Source organism: Epinephelus lanceolatus, chromosome 9 (genome assembly GCF_041903045.1).
Source record: "Epinephelus lanceolatus isolate andai-2023 chromosome 9, ASM4190304v1, whole genome shotgun sequence".
Classification (NCBI taxonomy): Eukaryota; Metazoa; Chordata; class Actinopteri; order Perciformes; family Serranidae; genus Epinephelus; species Epinephelus lanceolatus.
Window position 1 is genome coordinate 16,131,740 of NC_135742.1, and position 16,547 is coordinate 16,148,286.

At 42.0% G+C, this 16,547-nt stretch overlaps 1 protein-coding gene across 2 annotated transcripts in view; it reads right to left on the bottom strand.

Annotated features, from left to right (window-relative positions):
• The window catches only part of gpat2 (glycerol-3-phosphate acyltransferase 2, mitochondrial), a 201,865-nt gene that overhangs the window by 48,833 nt on the left and 136,485 nt on the right, over positions 1–16,547 (bottom strand). The window contains exons 1-3 of one of the 2 annotated variants that reach the window (XM_033619171.2): positions 13,516–13,653; positions 3,482–3,585; positions 170–280 (exon numbers count right to left, since the gene is read on the bottom strand). In XM_033619171.2, coding sequence (XP_033475062.1) covers positions 170–280; positions 3,482–3,553 — 183 coding nt within the window. In that variant the 5' untranslated portion in view covers positions 3,554–3,585; positions 13,516–13,653. Of the gene's footprint in view, positions 1–169; positions 281–3,481; positions 3,586–13,515; positions 13,654–16,547 lie in introns of those variants that run through there. The other variant, XM_033619169.1, reaches the window with a different exon arrangement.

The window sequence follows — 16,547 nt, forward strand, 5'->3', positions numbered from 1 at the left end:
AAGCTCAGTGTATCGTGTAATGTCAGAATACTTCAACTCAGTCAACTGAATTTGTTGGATGGTATCAACAGACAGCCAATCTCTCTCATTTCATCAGTCTAATTTTCAGCCTTTCCTCCCCTCTTCTGTATCCCTCTGACTTTCTCCAGTATCTACCCTGCACACTCACCAGACTGTCGGGGGTGCACTGGTGGCAGCACTGGCCAACAGTCGGTCTGAACTTGCCCAGACACGGAGGCACTGTCTTCAGCTTTTTCTTGATCTTCAGTGCCCATGACAACTGAGAGGGAAAGAAACACAAACAAACAAATCATACAAACAAGGTGTCACATACACAGGGACCGCAATCACTGATGTTTCTCTTATTTTGTCCACCCCACTTAGATCAGAGGGGCTAAACAACAGAAACATGTCTCCATAAACTACATCCTCGAACCAAAGAGTCAAATCAACCCTCTCTAAACACTTTCATCTGCACATTTTAACCTTCAAGAAAGAAGAAGTTGTATTAGACTGCAGTAGTTTTAGTCGGATGTACCTAATAAACTGGCATCTGAGTGAATGTGGTAATTCATGGGGACTGGACTCATTCTCTGTAATTCTGAGCAGAGTAAGTCAGAGATTCCTGATAGGTGACAAATCTGCTAATGACACAGCCTGTGTGTTCACATGCACTTAACCCATTTAAAGACTGTTCCTACAATAACATGATTTAAGTCAGGAACACCTTAGTCAGAGAAAAGTTTATTTTCATTTGCAGTATTATGTTTGGCAGTATGGCTCTGTTCTGGGGCCTTTCTGCCTTTCCTTGGGCCTACACAGAAAGCCTCTTCCATGTGCCTACATGAAAAGCCTAAGGCGGAGAGAGCCCATCTCTCTGCCCTCCCACACGCCTGCATGGGAAGACTTAAGGCAGAGAGAGCAAACCTCTCTGCCCTTCCACGTGCAAACAAGGAAAGCCTGAGGCAGAGAATGCAAACCTCCCTGCCCTTCCATGCATCTACATGGAAAGCCTAAGGCAAGAGGAGCAGCAGCAAAGACCCCCGGGAACAGAACATCATCAATGACAAACAGAAATTACATTGCTAAGTCAGACACAGCATGAAGAGGAGGAGCTGGGGTGGAGGTGGGTTGCAAAGCAGCTTGCAGAGGAAGCAGCAGCAGTAGGCAGGCCAGAGCAGTTTAAATAGGGCACCCTGAATGAGATTTGCCAATTGGTTGCATAGAAAGGAATCATGTGATCTATCAGCTGACTCTCTTCCATCAATCCCTCCCTCCATCAGTTGATTGGGCTGCTTGAGATCAACTGATGGAGCTGGGAGTGGAGTTGAGCTTGACATTAATCATTAACCATCATTAATCACATCAATTAATCACATTACAATTTTAACAGTGTAAATAGTAATCTGTAACCTATTACATTTTAAAAGTAACCTCTGCAAGCTACATTTGACTTCACCACCTCTTCAGAAAAATAACAGCACTGTTAAATTGAAAAGAGAGAGAGAAAAAAATAGCGCTTTTAAACACTTCAATTCTTCACTCTTGGTTTTATTTTGAGTTTGTTATGATTTCTGTGCTGCTGTGATTGGGTTAACTCTGAATCCATGGGAGCATACAACTTGCACTGTTGTAAATATTAATAGAGGGCCCATATGAGACCTGCGATCAGGCAATCAGTGCACATCAGGAATAAACAGCTCATGCACTGAAGCACAGGCCAGACTGTGTACTGTATACTAATCAGACTTAAGGTCTCCTGAAGCACATCGACTGCTGGTCAGTTATACAAATATTTGTGTTATGCAACAATACCCATTAATTATCATGCAGTGTATGTGTGTGCATGTATATGTGTGTGGTAATTAAGTGTTTGTTAGGATTCAGACTGATTACCCCATTTAAACGATGTGAGCTAATGAATCTCCTAGAATCAATGACACATTCTCCAGGTTGAATAATGATGATTGATTCCAGAAAACAGAGCAGCTGACTGAAGCACCTTGCCAAGAAAAGGTCGATTTAAAGACCAAACATTACTGTAACGAAAAGGCTTGGATTGAACTATCAGTAATGACTATACTGGATCAGGAGACAGGTAAAAAGAAAAAAAGCTGCCTCGAGGGCTCATTTACGCTCAATATTTGATATGTACTCCTTCGCTCCTCTGCTTGGAAAAGGCGTGAGGCGAAGGAGTTAAAGTATCTTGGGGTCTTGTTCACGAGTGAGGGTAGGATGGAGTGTGAGATGAATTGGTGGTTTGGCACAACATCTGCACTGATGCGGGCACTGTGCTGGACTGCTGTGGTGAAGAGGGAGCTGAACCAGAAGGCAAAGCTTTTGATTTTCTGGTCTATCTACGACCCAACCCTCAACTATGGTCATGAGCTCTGGATACTGACCAAAAGAATGAGATCATGGATACAAGCTGCTGAAATGAGTGACTCCGAAGAGTGGCTGGGCTCAGCCTTAGAGATAGGGTGAGGAGCTTGGACATCTGGAGGGAGCTCGGAGTAGAGCCACTGCTCCTTCGCATCGAAAGGGGTCAGTTGAGGTGGTTTGGCATCGTTGGAGGTGTTCCGGTGCACGTCCCACTGGTGGGTTCAGTGACTTGACCAGAGTTAGATGATGAAGACTGATACCACTCTCATGTCTGTGCGTTACAGGACAGGATCACAATTCTCTGTCATAAAGGACCATGCCAGTAAATCCTTTGTGCTGGCCTGACCACCCAACCAATAATCTCAGACATGAATGTCTCAGAGACTTTTTTTTTTAAATTTGACAGCTGTACTGAGTAATCTATTAAAGTTATGTTGCTGATCTCAGAGTGGACAGGTTTAGCTCTGCAAAGTGATGCTTTCATAACAAAATGTTGAAAGAATGGATCTTGAGTGTCCAGTATGAACAGGGAGAACAATTACAGCAAGCAAACTCTATTTTTATGTTTGTTTAAACCTCACACACACAATAGTCATAAAAATCAACAGTTTGTTATCCATCTGCCTGGTATTGATGGCAATAACACGTCTCCAGGAAGTCATCATGTCAAGAAAAGGTTAAGCACCCAGCTCTCAGTAAAAGCAGAGAATGACGTTTTTACGCTTCTATTTTTATTTTTGTACGAGTTAAACAAAGAAGAAATAACATGTTAATGAGTTTGAGAAGCTGGCAGCCTTTTAACTCTGGACACAGCCAGGTTAGGCTTCAGTTTTCAATCTTTATGCCAAGGTTTAAAAGCAAAGGGCATGTTTCCCAAAATTCTGCAGTACTTCTTTAAGAATTCTCCTCACTCTCTGCTGGATCAGTATGACTCACTGGCGCATCACATCCTGTGATTTGGTAAACATCAAACAGAGTTAAGTACATGTGGTCGTGCATGTTTCCTCGTGATTGTGAAGAACAAAGAGTTTGAGACTGGTGCACAGGGAGTTAAGTGGGAGATGACAGTGGGAGAGAGTCATGCAGGCGGTGTTCTTACAGCAGGTCTATTTTGTTGGACTGGTGGAAGGACCATGTCTTTGTTTATCCCGTCATTCTTCTCCTGCACCATGGTGAGCCCCCTGCAGACTTTCACTCAGAGACCTACCACAGAAAAAGATTTTGGGGGGAAATTTTATGTTATACTGTGTCCTGTTAAAACAGTGCATTCTCTGTGCTGAGTAATAAGTATTGTTTGTAAGCACATGTGAATGTGGGTGGACAGACATTTTAGGAGTTTTACAATACAAGACCAATTTTCAGACGGCAGAGCTTTCAGAAGAGGGTTCATCTCTTCAATTTAAGAAAATAAATACACATCAACTTGTGCACACACAATCCCAGTGTGACATAAAATTTATTTTGTCCTCTGGTACTCGGCAGGGGACAGTTGGCCGCACTCACAGATCTATCACCCTGTGCCCACAGCTACAATTTCACCCATCTAACCAGCACTTCTTCCCCTCCACCATCACAAATTCTCTCAAATTCTTAACCTTCCCTTCATTCTTTTCAGTTAAGGGGAAACAGCTTCTTGCTGCTGGGTTTCCTTGTGTTGGTTTGGCCCATTGTTTCCCTCTTATTGGACTTGTGGAAAACTTTACTTTAAAAGTTTTGTGCTCACTTCTGTATGCAGGGAGGAAGAATAAAGCAAGGACAGAACTGCCATTAAGAGATTAGAGACTGAGAGGAACTGGAGGCTGTCTTTGCTCAGCACCACACAGGTGCAGCGGGGCAAACACTCACTAGTGGATTATAAATCATTAAAAGCAAGGTACATAGCCATCAGCTGAAAAACAGCTCTTATGTAACCGATGCTGGTCCCTTGCCAACTCGGAAATGCTGTAATGAGAGTTGGCAACATAGGTCACAACGCAATGCAATCTAGCTTAAATAGGTTACCTAATTGATAGCACTGGCTGTGTCTGAGCTCAAATGAGTAATCATCTGAGATTAAGGTGGATTTAATACAGATCAAGAGGCAGTGCGTAGAGAGCTGCAGCAGTATAAAAGCCACCCTCCCGAGAGAGCCTCCCTTCAGTTTTACGTAAGGCTTTATTTCTACTACAAAAGAATAAAGACGTGGTCTGCTGTCATCCTGTGGACAGACTCTCTTTTAATAAATCTTTCTGTGGTTAAACCCATCAGATTCAGGAGCCTCATTAGGTTCAATGGGAGACTTTTCCTTTGGATCTGTGTTTCCCTCTCTGTTCATCCGACTCTGCCCCATTAACTTTGCTAATTAAAACTTAAGCCTTCCTCCTTTGGGAGATGCTCCATTTCAACTGGTTCAAGTTCCCACATTTATTATCAACTCCAGTGGGAACGAGGCCATTGATAAGAGGGTCTTAGGGCTAGGTGCAGAAGGTGACAGAAGAGACGAGGCAGCAAAAAAGGTAATAAAGGGTGTAAAAGTGTAAATTAAATAGACAGAGAACCAGCAAAGGCTCTAACAGGGTTACATAATCCCTCACTCCAGAGGGAATACAAGACCACATGGAAACAGCTAGAGACAGCAGCATGCCAGGGTCAAACCTGTGTAACACTATGTTTAAAGAATTTCATTTTCCTCATTTTCACATCTTACCTGTCAACACACAACATATGAATTCCCACACTGGTGCGTAGAAACCTGACAGGTATTCAAATTTGAAGCACACGTTCCTCCTCACATTCATGCTTGCTTAGTTCATCCTCCCTCCTCAGAAGTTAATTGATCAATTATAGTCTTTAATTAATATGCTGTAGTTTGCTAATGTGATAGCCCAGGACCTAACTGGGCCCAAGATGAGAAAGGATTAAAAATCAGAAGCCATTACGAGCTGCCAGGTCAGATTAGATTGGAATTAATTTTAGAGCAGCAGTCAAAGTGATGGTGGTTGGCGCCTTCAAGTCTATTCCCAAAACTGCTCAGTGATTAGAGGGGCTTTAAATACACGTAGGGTCTATTTGAAATTAGAGAGACATGGAGAGTTAAGAATCTCAATTAGATCAGGGGTGTCGTTTATAAAACACTACATAGGATCAATACTAAAAGTGTACGTGCAGACAAAAGCTGAAAATGGCACGCACCAAAAAAATATCTAAAAACTAAAGTGGCACTTGGGGACATAAATTCACAGTATTATAAGATATCATTGAAAGCTATTGACGCCCTGTTCTGCAAATCTTTATGCTATTTGATGCATGCACATCTACAGCTTCAGTGCACTGTACAGCTGACCACAAGTGTTAGCAGCAAACAGTCGAGCCCTCTCCTCTGCACTCTATGGAGGGGAATGTGATGGGGAAAACAGCACTGATAAAATATTGAGCAGAATTTGTGGTTTGAGCTGGCTTATATGTTTTTTTTTTTAAAATTGAGAGATGCTTATGGAAAAGTTATAACTCAGGAGCACAAGCACAAACTAGAGCTACCACCTTGTGGTTGTATGCCTCAGTGAACCTGTCAAGTTGCAGTTACAGTTTACATCCATGTCTGTGAAAACATGGATGCTTCACACACATATTCCTTCCCGTAGCACAGAAGATCTATCAGCACAGTTTCAATGTGGGCACCAAAGATTAGTGTCACCAGTTCATTATCTAACCAAATGTCTCCCATTATGTTCTTGAGATATGACATTAAGTAATGGCCAGAAAAGTGTTTTTGCAGACTACTATGAAGTCACAGTGAAGTTGACCTTTGACCTTTTGCACATAAAATGTCATCACTTCAACATTTTATCCTAACACACATTTGTCAAGGTGTCTAGAGTTATCAGACAGTTAAATTCAATGCCTTTTAAGACCTGTTCAAGACACATTTTAACCAAATTTAGGACAGATTTTTTGACAAATCGTGTTTTACTTAGTTAGGTGTTATGTAGGAATTTGGTTATTAGAGTGAGTTAAGTCAATCTACACTTAAGTGCAAGTATGAAGTAAAATTTAAATATTTTGGGCGTCGGTAGCGTAGTGGATAGTGCCGGCGCCAAATGTACAGCGGCATCGCCTCGCTGCAGCAGGTTCGAATCGCAGCCCTGCATCTCAGTCCCCACTCTCTCTCTCTCTGTCTCCCCCTTTCACTTACTGTCCTGTTATTAAAGGCAAAAAGCCCACACAAATGATCTTTAAAAAATAGCTGTTAAATTTAAATATTTGAAATGTGGACTTTTACATAGAAAAGCTTCACTCACTTTCACAAAAAGAAATACCTACATATTACTTCCACGACAATGGGACGAACAGATGGCAAACACCCTGAAAAAATATTGCCTCCATGTCTTTGTTATTATTTTAGTATCTCAGCGTATCTACACACACTTAGCATTCGGAGCACAGGAATCAGAATCTCTATATCAATAGATGTGTTGTACTGCTACAAAACAGCAGCTAACTGACTTTATTCAGGTGAGTCTAAAGGACAGCATCGTGGGTGAATTTCTATTACTTGCAAAGAACACGAAGACCATTGAGACACCTCAAGGTTTCAACGACTGCAAAGGCCACATGGATAAAGTCACTGTGGCAATGAGTAAACATGACACACGACATAAAGTCAATAGAAGAATCCCACAGCTACTGTATATACAGTGTGTGTGAGCCAGGTGGCCTCCAAACAACCTGGACTGAAAACACTGTAGAACAGCAGCACTGCCATTGTTAACCTGACAAGAAAGCAGATAGAAAGTTGACTGCTGACATGTATGAGTATAATGTCGGCTTATACATCATATAAAGCAAATTTGATAGAAAACAGCTATGTGAATTACAAACCAAGGTCTCTATTTCATTCTGTGTGAATCTTCGTTTAATAGTCAACAAAGACGTCAGCTACATGTGACCCAGCTACAGCTTCAGAGTTAAATATGTTAAAGACATACAGAGAACGGCTGCCAATCCACAATTAATTTGGAAAAACCCACCTGCTGGGCTCCTCCAAATTCACAATGGAGCCACTGCAACATTTCCTGCAGTAATACCTTGTTTACAGATCCAGTTTGTTTTGTATGCAACCTTGGCAGAAATTCATGCTGCATACAAATCAACCTTTTCTCTCCCTGCTTGGAAAAACTTCCTTGGAATGTTTATGGAGATGAATCAGCCTAGTCTACAAGACTCTCTCTTTTAATAGTCCTTGCAATGTCAAACTATCCAGAAACATCAGCAAGTTGCTGTTCCTCAGCTGCAAGTAGCTAATTAGCTTAATGAGCTGTCAATCAAACACTCTAGGCAACGCCAAGGAAAGAGAAGCAATCCATTATTGGACATTTTGGAAAACTCAGCATCTCCATCCAGAGGCAAAGATAACATTTTTATAAAAACAACACATGGGTGTTCTTAAAAAAAAAACAAAAAAAAAACACACCTCTACAGCTCTTTCAATTTTATTAAGATACACTCACCAGCCATTTTATTAGGTACACCTGTGTAAATGCTCGTTACCGCAAATAGCTAATCAGCCAACCATGTGGCAGCAACTCAATGCATTTAGGCATGTAGACATGGTCAAGACGACCTGCTGAAATTCAAACCCAGCATCAGAATGGGGAAGAAAGGTGATATAAGTGACTTTGAATCAATCAATCAATCAATCAATCAATCAATGTTGCATTGTTGTTGGTGCCAGAGAGGCTGGTCTGAGTATTTCAGAAACTGCTGATCACTTACAACCATCTCTAGGGTTTACCAAGGATGGTCTGAAAAAGACAAAATATCCTGTGAGCGTCAGTTCTCTGGGTGAAAATGCCTTGTTGATGCCAGAGGTCAGAGGAGAATGGCCAGACTGGTTCAAGATGATAGAAAGGCAACAGTAATTCAAATAGCCGTTAACTTGTTACAGCCAAGGTCTGTAGAAGACCATCTCTGAATGAACAACATGTCCAACCTTGAAGCAGATGGGCTACAGCAGCAGAAGACCACACCAGGTGCCACTCCTGTCAGCTAACAACAGGAAACTGAGGCTACAATTCACACAGGCTCACCAAAACTGGACAATAGAAGATTGGAAAAACATTGCCTGGTCTGATTTCTGCTGCAACATTCAGATGGTAGGGTCAGAATTTGGCGTAAACAACATGAAAGCATGGATCCATCCTGCCTTGTATCGACGGTTCAGGCTGCTGGTGGTGGTGTAATGGTGTGGGGGATATTTTCTTGGCACACTTTGGGCCCCTTAGTACCTTCTGAACATGGTTTAAACACCACAGCCTACCTGAGTATTGTTGCTGACCATGTCCATCCCTTTATGACCACAGTGTACCCATCTTCTGATGGCTACTTCCAGCAGGATAACGCACCACGTCACAAAGCTCGGATCGTCTCAAACTGGTTTCTTGAACATGACAATGAGTTCACTGTACTCCAATGGCCTCCACAGTCACCAGATTTCAATCCAATAGAGCACCTTTGGGATGTGGTAGAACTGGAGATTCACATCATGGATGTGAATGCTTGCTTTTGTTTTTAATTACTTACTTTGTTTTTGTTATTTATAAATGACAAGAATCAGACTCTGATGGGAGAAATTAACAGCATCTAGTGACCACAAGGCATATAACAGCTCTTTAGTAACAAATTAAAAATCTGGAGTTTTTGTATCTTCTAACAGTAGCCTATTATTTGACAGGAATGGGGGTGTATGTAATAAACTAGATTACACCGATCTCCATCTCTTTGAGTGCTTGCAAACAGGATAGGGACTAATAAAGCAGTGCTGTTAAGACGTCTGGAGCAAAAAAAAATCCCTATTTCGGAACAGACTGATTGGTAAAAAGTAGACAGGTTGGTATTGCAATAAAATAGATTAAAATCAATGTGAGCCAAATGATCATGGAACTTAGCAGAAAATTGGTAAAAACATCAATAATGTGTGGCCCCACATGGAGAAAACGGAGCTTATTTGTTAACAGAGACTGTCTGACAGTCTGACTCATCATCAAGTCCTGTATATCATCACCGGTCAGCTGTATGAGCTGTTGACCTTTTTGATGACAGCCATAAAAACATCTAAAGCCTGTGATGACAACAGCTGTGACAAATGGTTGGTGTTTGCAGAGAATTTCTCCTCATGCTGAAAATAAATTTTCAATCCGAGCACTGCTTTAGCAATGAAGGGATAAGTGAGAAAACCCAGTGATACACAGCGTACTTGGTGATAGCGTCATCACAGGTCTTTGACATGCTGATGAGCCTTCTTAAACAACCCAATGGGGAGCAAGGATACTGCACGACACGCCGATACATAACGCCACGGGGACATCAACATGAAGGGCTTTCATTTGCAGTCTGCAACAAAACCAGGCTATCCGAAAAGAATGTTAATATGGTAAACACACTACATCTCAGCACCTGGATGCATCAGCTGATCCCGTTTCATTGCGCACACACACACACACACACACACACACACACACACAGAAAATCTATCTGTGAATCAGAAGCTGTGCGTCACGGAGCTACAGAGTACCACTGATTTCCCAGAACAAAAGGATTCTTCACCTTTACTCTCTGCTCTCTACCACTCTTGAGCTTCACACTGGTTTTGCTTTACTGTCCGCAGCATAGCGCTCGGAGAAAACCCTTACGCAACACTCTGACAGCCAGCAAACTAAAAGGTTTCCACACTGTTACAGAACTATGACCAATTGTACTACTATCCACTACTAGATATTCTTTGTATTTTGTATCTAGAATTTTAACACACGACATGGTTCATAACAGACTTATATCACAATACTATTAATACAAGAATCCTTCTGAAATTAGAGAACCACATAATCCTCTTTTAATGAAAATCAGCTGCTGCACAACACGGAGAATTTATTAAATAGCCACATTTTGACAGATGAAAGCAATTGTTTCACTGTTTCAAAATGAAGCTGTTCAGTAAATTTATCATTTGAGATGACAACGTGTCACGGCTGATTTTTGTTACCTCTACTTGTCACTTAAGGTCCAGTGTGTAGGATTCAGGGGGATATACTGGCAGAAATGGCATTTAATAAAATAAGTATGTTTTAATTACTGTATAATCGCCTGAAAATAAAAACTGTAGAGTTTTTGTTATCTTAAAATGAGCCGTTTGTATCTACGCAGGGAGCAGGTCCTCGTCTACAGAGATAGCCATGTTGCACTGTAATGTTTTTATAGTAGCCTAGAATGCACAAACCAGACTCTGGCTCTAGATAGGGCTATTCGTGTGTTTCCGCGTTAGCCACCATCGTTTGCAGCCCCTCTGTGATAACAGCACAAAACATCAAACTACTTTATTCAGTGTTTTTAACAGTTAAATCGCCCAGGATTTATACTTGTGCGGCAGACACTATGCCGTAACCTATGCATGTCACCTACACCGTTGTGAGCAATTATACTTTTCTGGTTGTGTATCTGTGTCACTCTGCAGTTACACCTCCAAAACACTAGTCTGCGTTGAAGAATTCTGTCAAGTGTTGTAAAGTTTAGTTGATTCAAAACACACATTAAACACACATTAAACATAAGCTTCACTATAACTCGCAGCATTCGCAGACAAACACTCGTCTTTATCTGGACACATTTTCCCCCAAAATACAACATGCTAATATTTTTAGCACAAGCCTATGGCATTTTACATTGTATAAATTAGCCTAGTGGCTTAGCCTGGTTCCAGACCATAGACCTCGCCCACTCAACTGAGCAGGCTTGCATCTCTGGTCTGGCATACTGCAATGAATTTGCGATTTATCTCGTCCAAACGATGGACGGACCAATGAACACTGGGGGTGGGGGCGGGTCTAGCGATTATCCAATCAGCGCCACGCTGAAGTCAAGCTGTACGCCGGTGGGTAACTGGTGAGGATAGCAACAATGGCGACCGCTACAGATCCTGCAGACCACATTAACGATGCTATCGAGGTATTTCGCCACTACTCGCGTTAATGGAGGACCAAATTAAGGAAGCTGCTAAACTGGATTAACGGCGATGCAGCTGGGCGTGCACGACGATGGAGACATTTTAAACGGGCAATGCTCGCTTGTTTTTGGCACCCCCGAGGCACGGATACTAATGACGTCAGATTCTGGGTGAGTCGTTGATCTCTACTGATTGGTTAGGGAAAAATCAAATTCCCTCCCCCTGTAAATCGCCTTCAATGGAGGCAATGTCAGACTGAAGGTTCTGGGAGCTTCAGTCTGACACTCAGGCTACTAGTGGCTAGCAAACTTCTCTCTACTTATATGAAGCTAGGGACAACAACAACATTTAACAAAGGTAAGGTGACAAAATTCAGCTCTATTACAACTCACAGGTATACCAACTAAACAAGTGCCTTATACTAAACACGTTTTCCAAACAAATATAACATGCTAATATCATTAGCACAAGCCTATGGCATTTTACATTGTATACATTAGCTTTCCTCTGCTCATATGAAGCCAGGATAAATCCTGAAGTATAAATCTCTGAAGGATACGTCACACACAAGACTTAAAATGCTATTTTTGTGGAGGCTTTATTGTCTTTACAATTTTCTTGTTTCTTACCTGTGAAAATAAAGTTAATTAAAGCTTTGTTTCCACTGAGGGAAATGGATTCAGCTTACAAAAATAGACAGGAGGTCTGCGTCACCCCAGAGTCTACACCGTAGGTACAGCATCGATTTGACGCAAAAGTATAAATCGCCAGGTTAGTTTGTTTTGGGGAGGAAGAGACCTCTGTGGATACTGCGGCTCCCACTAAAAATCTCCTGAACGTCTGGATCTTAAGTTGTCATATTAAAAATGGTGAGCACACATTAGCTAGTGGTCCATCTGCAACATGCGACTTTCTGACACAGCATTAGAAAAACACTGATTTGTAGCGTGAAACTGCTTTATTCAGTGTTTTTACCGGTTTCAATCACCTGATCCATTTCTTTTAGAGAGGAGGAGACCTCTGTGGATGATTCTGCTCCTGGTAAAAACCTCTTGAACAATGAACACTAAAGAAATTCTAACATGGAGGAGTTTCAACTGGTTGCAATCTGCAAACCCTCTTAAACTTACACACTGAACCCTTAATCTCCAGGCATGCTCCTGTCTGTTTACTGGTGTGCAAAGATAATTTTTCTTGCATGACAGTATTTGTGTTTGTGCTCATTCTGGTGCAGTCTGGGGTGAATGTCTTTGTTTCAGCTCAGCTGTCCTCTAGATATTAGGTTCATACATAATTACTTTTGTTAAACAGTACATCATTTAAAGCTACATATCCACGGCTCAGCCACACAGGTGTGTTCACCTGATATGCCTGAATATGCCTGATTAGTCCTCTTCTCAGGACATTGTGGCAGTGTGCAGACTGTGCTTGACTGACGTCTCCCCAACGCTCGATAGGTTTATTGTCTGTCAGGTTTGGAAAATGTATACCTTTAATAAAGCCCTTTTATATTGGATATCTGCCTGTAAGAAGCCTCATCTGCCCTCTACATTTGGCTCATCTGTATTTTAACAAGCTTCATTATCAAAGTACTGAATGTCCTGTTTCAAAACCATGACGCTGAATTGAAAAATGATGTGGATAAAAGTTCAACAGGGAGAATGTGACTCCTGAAATTGCTGTGAAGCGATCAGCTAGAAAGAGGACCCATCACTTTGCTGAAGTTGTTTGAACAACAAAAACACTCAGTCCACTCGAGCATAAGTGGATACAGTGGTGTTACAGAGTGATCCTTCTTTTCGCACATACACAGAGTACAGACGGAGGCTTACAGAGAGCCCACAAACCCACAACAGACACGTTTCATTTTGGCCTGCCACCAAGTAACTCACTGAATGAATACTAATTAGTGACAGCTGATTAATGATTGATTAGTGTCTGTAAATGAGAAGTTACTGGCTAAATGTTTTGTACGCTGCTCTATGCTAATAAGAGAGGACAGATAACAGATTTGTTACTGTCAAATGTGTTTAGTGAGTCAGTGTATTTTGCCAATTGTCAGGCGGGTGTGTGTGAGACAATGGGGATTGGACTGCAGACAATGCAGGCCATAGCCACAGCTCAGAGGTTTATCGCAGAGGTGAGCATGCAAAGCTTACAGGTTAGCAGGCAGGTACAGGATCCAGGGTTGAGGCTTTGGGTCTCAGGAACAAATAGGCAGGTAAGCATACAGGTACAGGTGGTTTAGAGGCAAAGACAAAAGTAACTGTGCAACATAAAAACTTCAACAATCTGAGACGACTGGGGAGAAAAGGCTGGTAGATGCAGGTGAGAGGGAAGGTGGGGAAGGCCAGGCAGCAGATGAGGGAATTGGCAACAGGTTTGTCAAAGGGGTGGGGCAGGTGATGGGGAAAGGAGTGAAATTCCGAGGGCATCTGATGGATGAATGGAAAATGGCAATGAAAGGGCCTGGGGATGTGACAGTGTAGATGAGAGAGTGATTTGACAGTGTGGCTGAGGGGAAGGACAGAGGTCGGAGGCAGATTTTGTGACGCCAATTACCAGGGTGTCAGAACACTGTCAATTATCGGCATGACCAAATAATATTTCACATTTGCACACTTTAATTTCCACTCACACATGAAGCAGAATGTCCCGCAGTGTAGAGCCCGGCTGTTATGAAGGACGGCAGCATGCTGCAACACCAGCAGGTGAACTAATGAAAGGATTTAATTACCGCTGTATTTTAGCCGATACGACACATTAAAACATGCCTGCCTGGATCGGCCCAGACACAGATCCCTAATTTTAAAGTTTTTCTGTCAGCAAAACACTTTCATTTGGAATCAGTCACTACAAGTCATGTCAAACATGTTTATTAGATTGCATTGAGTGCGATGCTGTTGGTACATGTTATTATGTACTTGCTGCATGTAGCTGTTGATTTGTCAGCATGTGTCATCTTGTGTGTCAAACAGAGATGGAGTTAAAACCACGGCACCCATCGTAAACCAGCACTAAACGCCCATTCTTATTAGTATATTGAGTTTAATGACACCTTACAGTGTCAGCTCAGCTCAGCCTGACATCAACCAAGGGTCTTATTAGTCAGAATAACTACTTCAGTTTACCGAGTAAAGCTGTGCAACAGTGGCAACATTTACATGTACACTGATATTATACAATTATTCCAAATGTGACAATATTTTGAATTTGATGCAGGTCATGTAAACAGCATATCCGTTCAAATATTCCGAATTAAACCTTTATACAAATGTAGCATTTGCAAATTAAGACATATATTACAAGCCAGTTTTACAAGCATTCTTTGGACTTGTATACAGCACTTTCAAAATATGCGTCTCTGCTGGGGGTTTTAACACAGTTTGCAACACACAGTGTCTGGCTTGTTTACAGTCAGCTCTGTGCGTTGTCACAGATGCGTTGTACACAAAGCAACTAACCAATAGTTTGTAAGGCTGGGGAAGAGATGTATGCCCCAAAAGAAAAGCCCACATCTCTGGTTGGAAGGAGAAAAACATCTACTTTTAAACTTTTTGAAAGACTTGGAAATCAACAGGTTTTTGGATATGCACAAATATCACAAGGCCAACCTTTTTTAAAGAAGGTGGCTGACGGAATGAAAGAGGGAGGCTGTGTTAGCACGGTCCAACCAAGTACCACCTCTGGTAGAAAACTTTGAAAAAATCATATTTTGATAAATGACATGTTGGGGCACATAATCTAAGTATGTATGTCTGCACGTAAACAGGAATATTAGGGGAATATTTATTTTCATTAGCCATGGAACAGCTCAGTGGGAGTATTGTTTTATTTTTCTTTTCTCGGAGTAAGGGCAAAAAATGTAAGATTTGTGCATGTAAACATAGTCAGTGCCACCCTTACATGGCTCACTGGGACACCTGAACAGAATGCAGCCATATTTTATGAAGTTTAGCTGAAGTACAATCAGGAAGACTTTCTCTATGCTATATCCACTTACAATCTCTCTCTGTATCCCACTCCCACTACTTCCACCACTCAGCTGACTATGGTGTTCCCTCTCCTGGTTAGCCAATCAACTTTGCCACAGTCTCCTTCAGCCGTTCATGTTGCTGCTGCCAAACTTTCAATCTGTTCTCCTCTCTGCTCCTGTCAGTTGTCATTTTAGGCAGAATCATTGCACCCTCCTCCAGCCCATTCACCTCCACGACACCTTATCCAGAGCCCAGGACGAGCTCATCAAAAGCCCACTCCTCTTCACATCCAGATCCTCAGCTCCCTCTTCATCTCATCTCATCACCACCATTATCACTTCCAGCGTCTAGACTCCACAGGGGGGTTCCCTAATCTACTACGTCTTTACCACCCTCCTGAAGTAGATGACGTCATGGGGCCTAATCGCCAAAGGCATTTCACATTTCTCATACTTATGTGCACAACTAAATAAGTCTGTCTTGGTTGAAATGTTACTAGTATCACCTGTGTAGTGTCAACATGTCTGCTGTTGTTGTTAAAATATCTCAAATGAGGTGATACAACACCTCCCCCCTCGGATAAGCTTGCTCATCTACTCATGCAAGACAAGGCCCAGACAGAATGATGAAATGATAAAATGTTTGTTTGATAGATAAAAAGGGGGAAAAAAAGACGTGAATTGCTGTGACTTTTGATGTTCTCCCAAGAAAACAAAATCAAAGTGTGCACAAAAACTATACAAGATGTGATTGATTAACGGGAGAGGGGGAGAGGGAGACGGGCTTGGAAAAGGAGAGATCAGACTGTTTTTGACTAACAGAATCTGATGATAATTACACTGATCATCGTGTTTTTGACTAACAAGATCTGATGATAATTACGCTGATCACTGAGCCGTTTCTATCCGATACTGGGAGATAAAAAGGTTTACACCTTGCACTGGATTCACACAAAAAAAGGGAGCGTGCTAATTACACGTCGGATGCCCGTCATCTCTCACCCCTCACACCTCCATATTTCTCCCTCTCTTCTACCTTGAAACAGGTTTTCATCTCTCCCTGATAGGCGTGATGTTTTATTAAGAACCGTGGGATACGAGACACCTGAGCCGACCTGCCAGGTTGCAACAGATTGAGGTAAGGGCGAAAGGTGAAACACCCGCAGCTGTGCTTCTCCTAAACTTCAAACAAATATGGAAGCCGTGGGCAACACC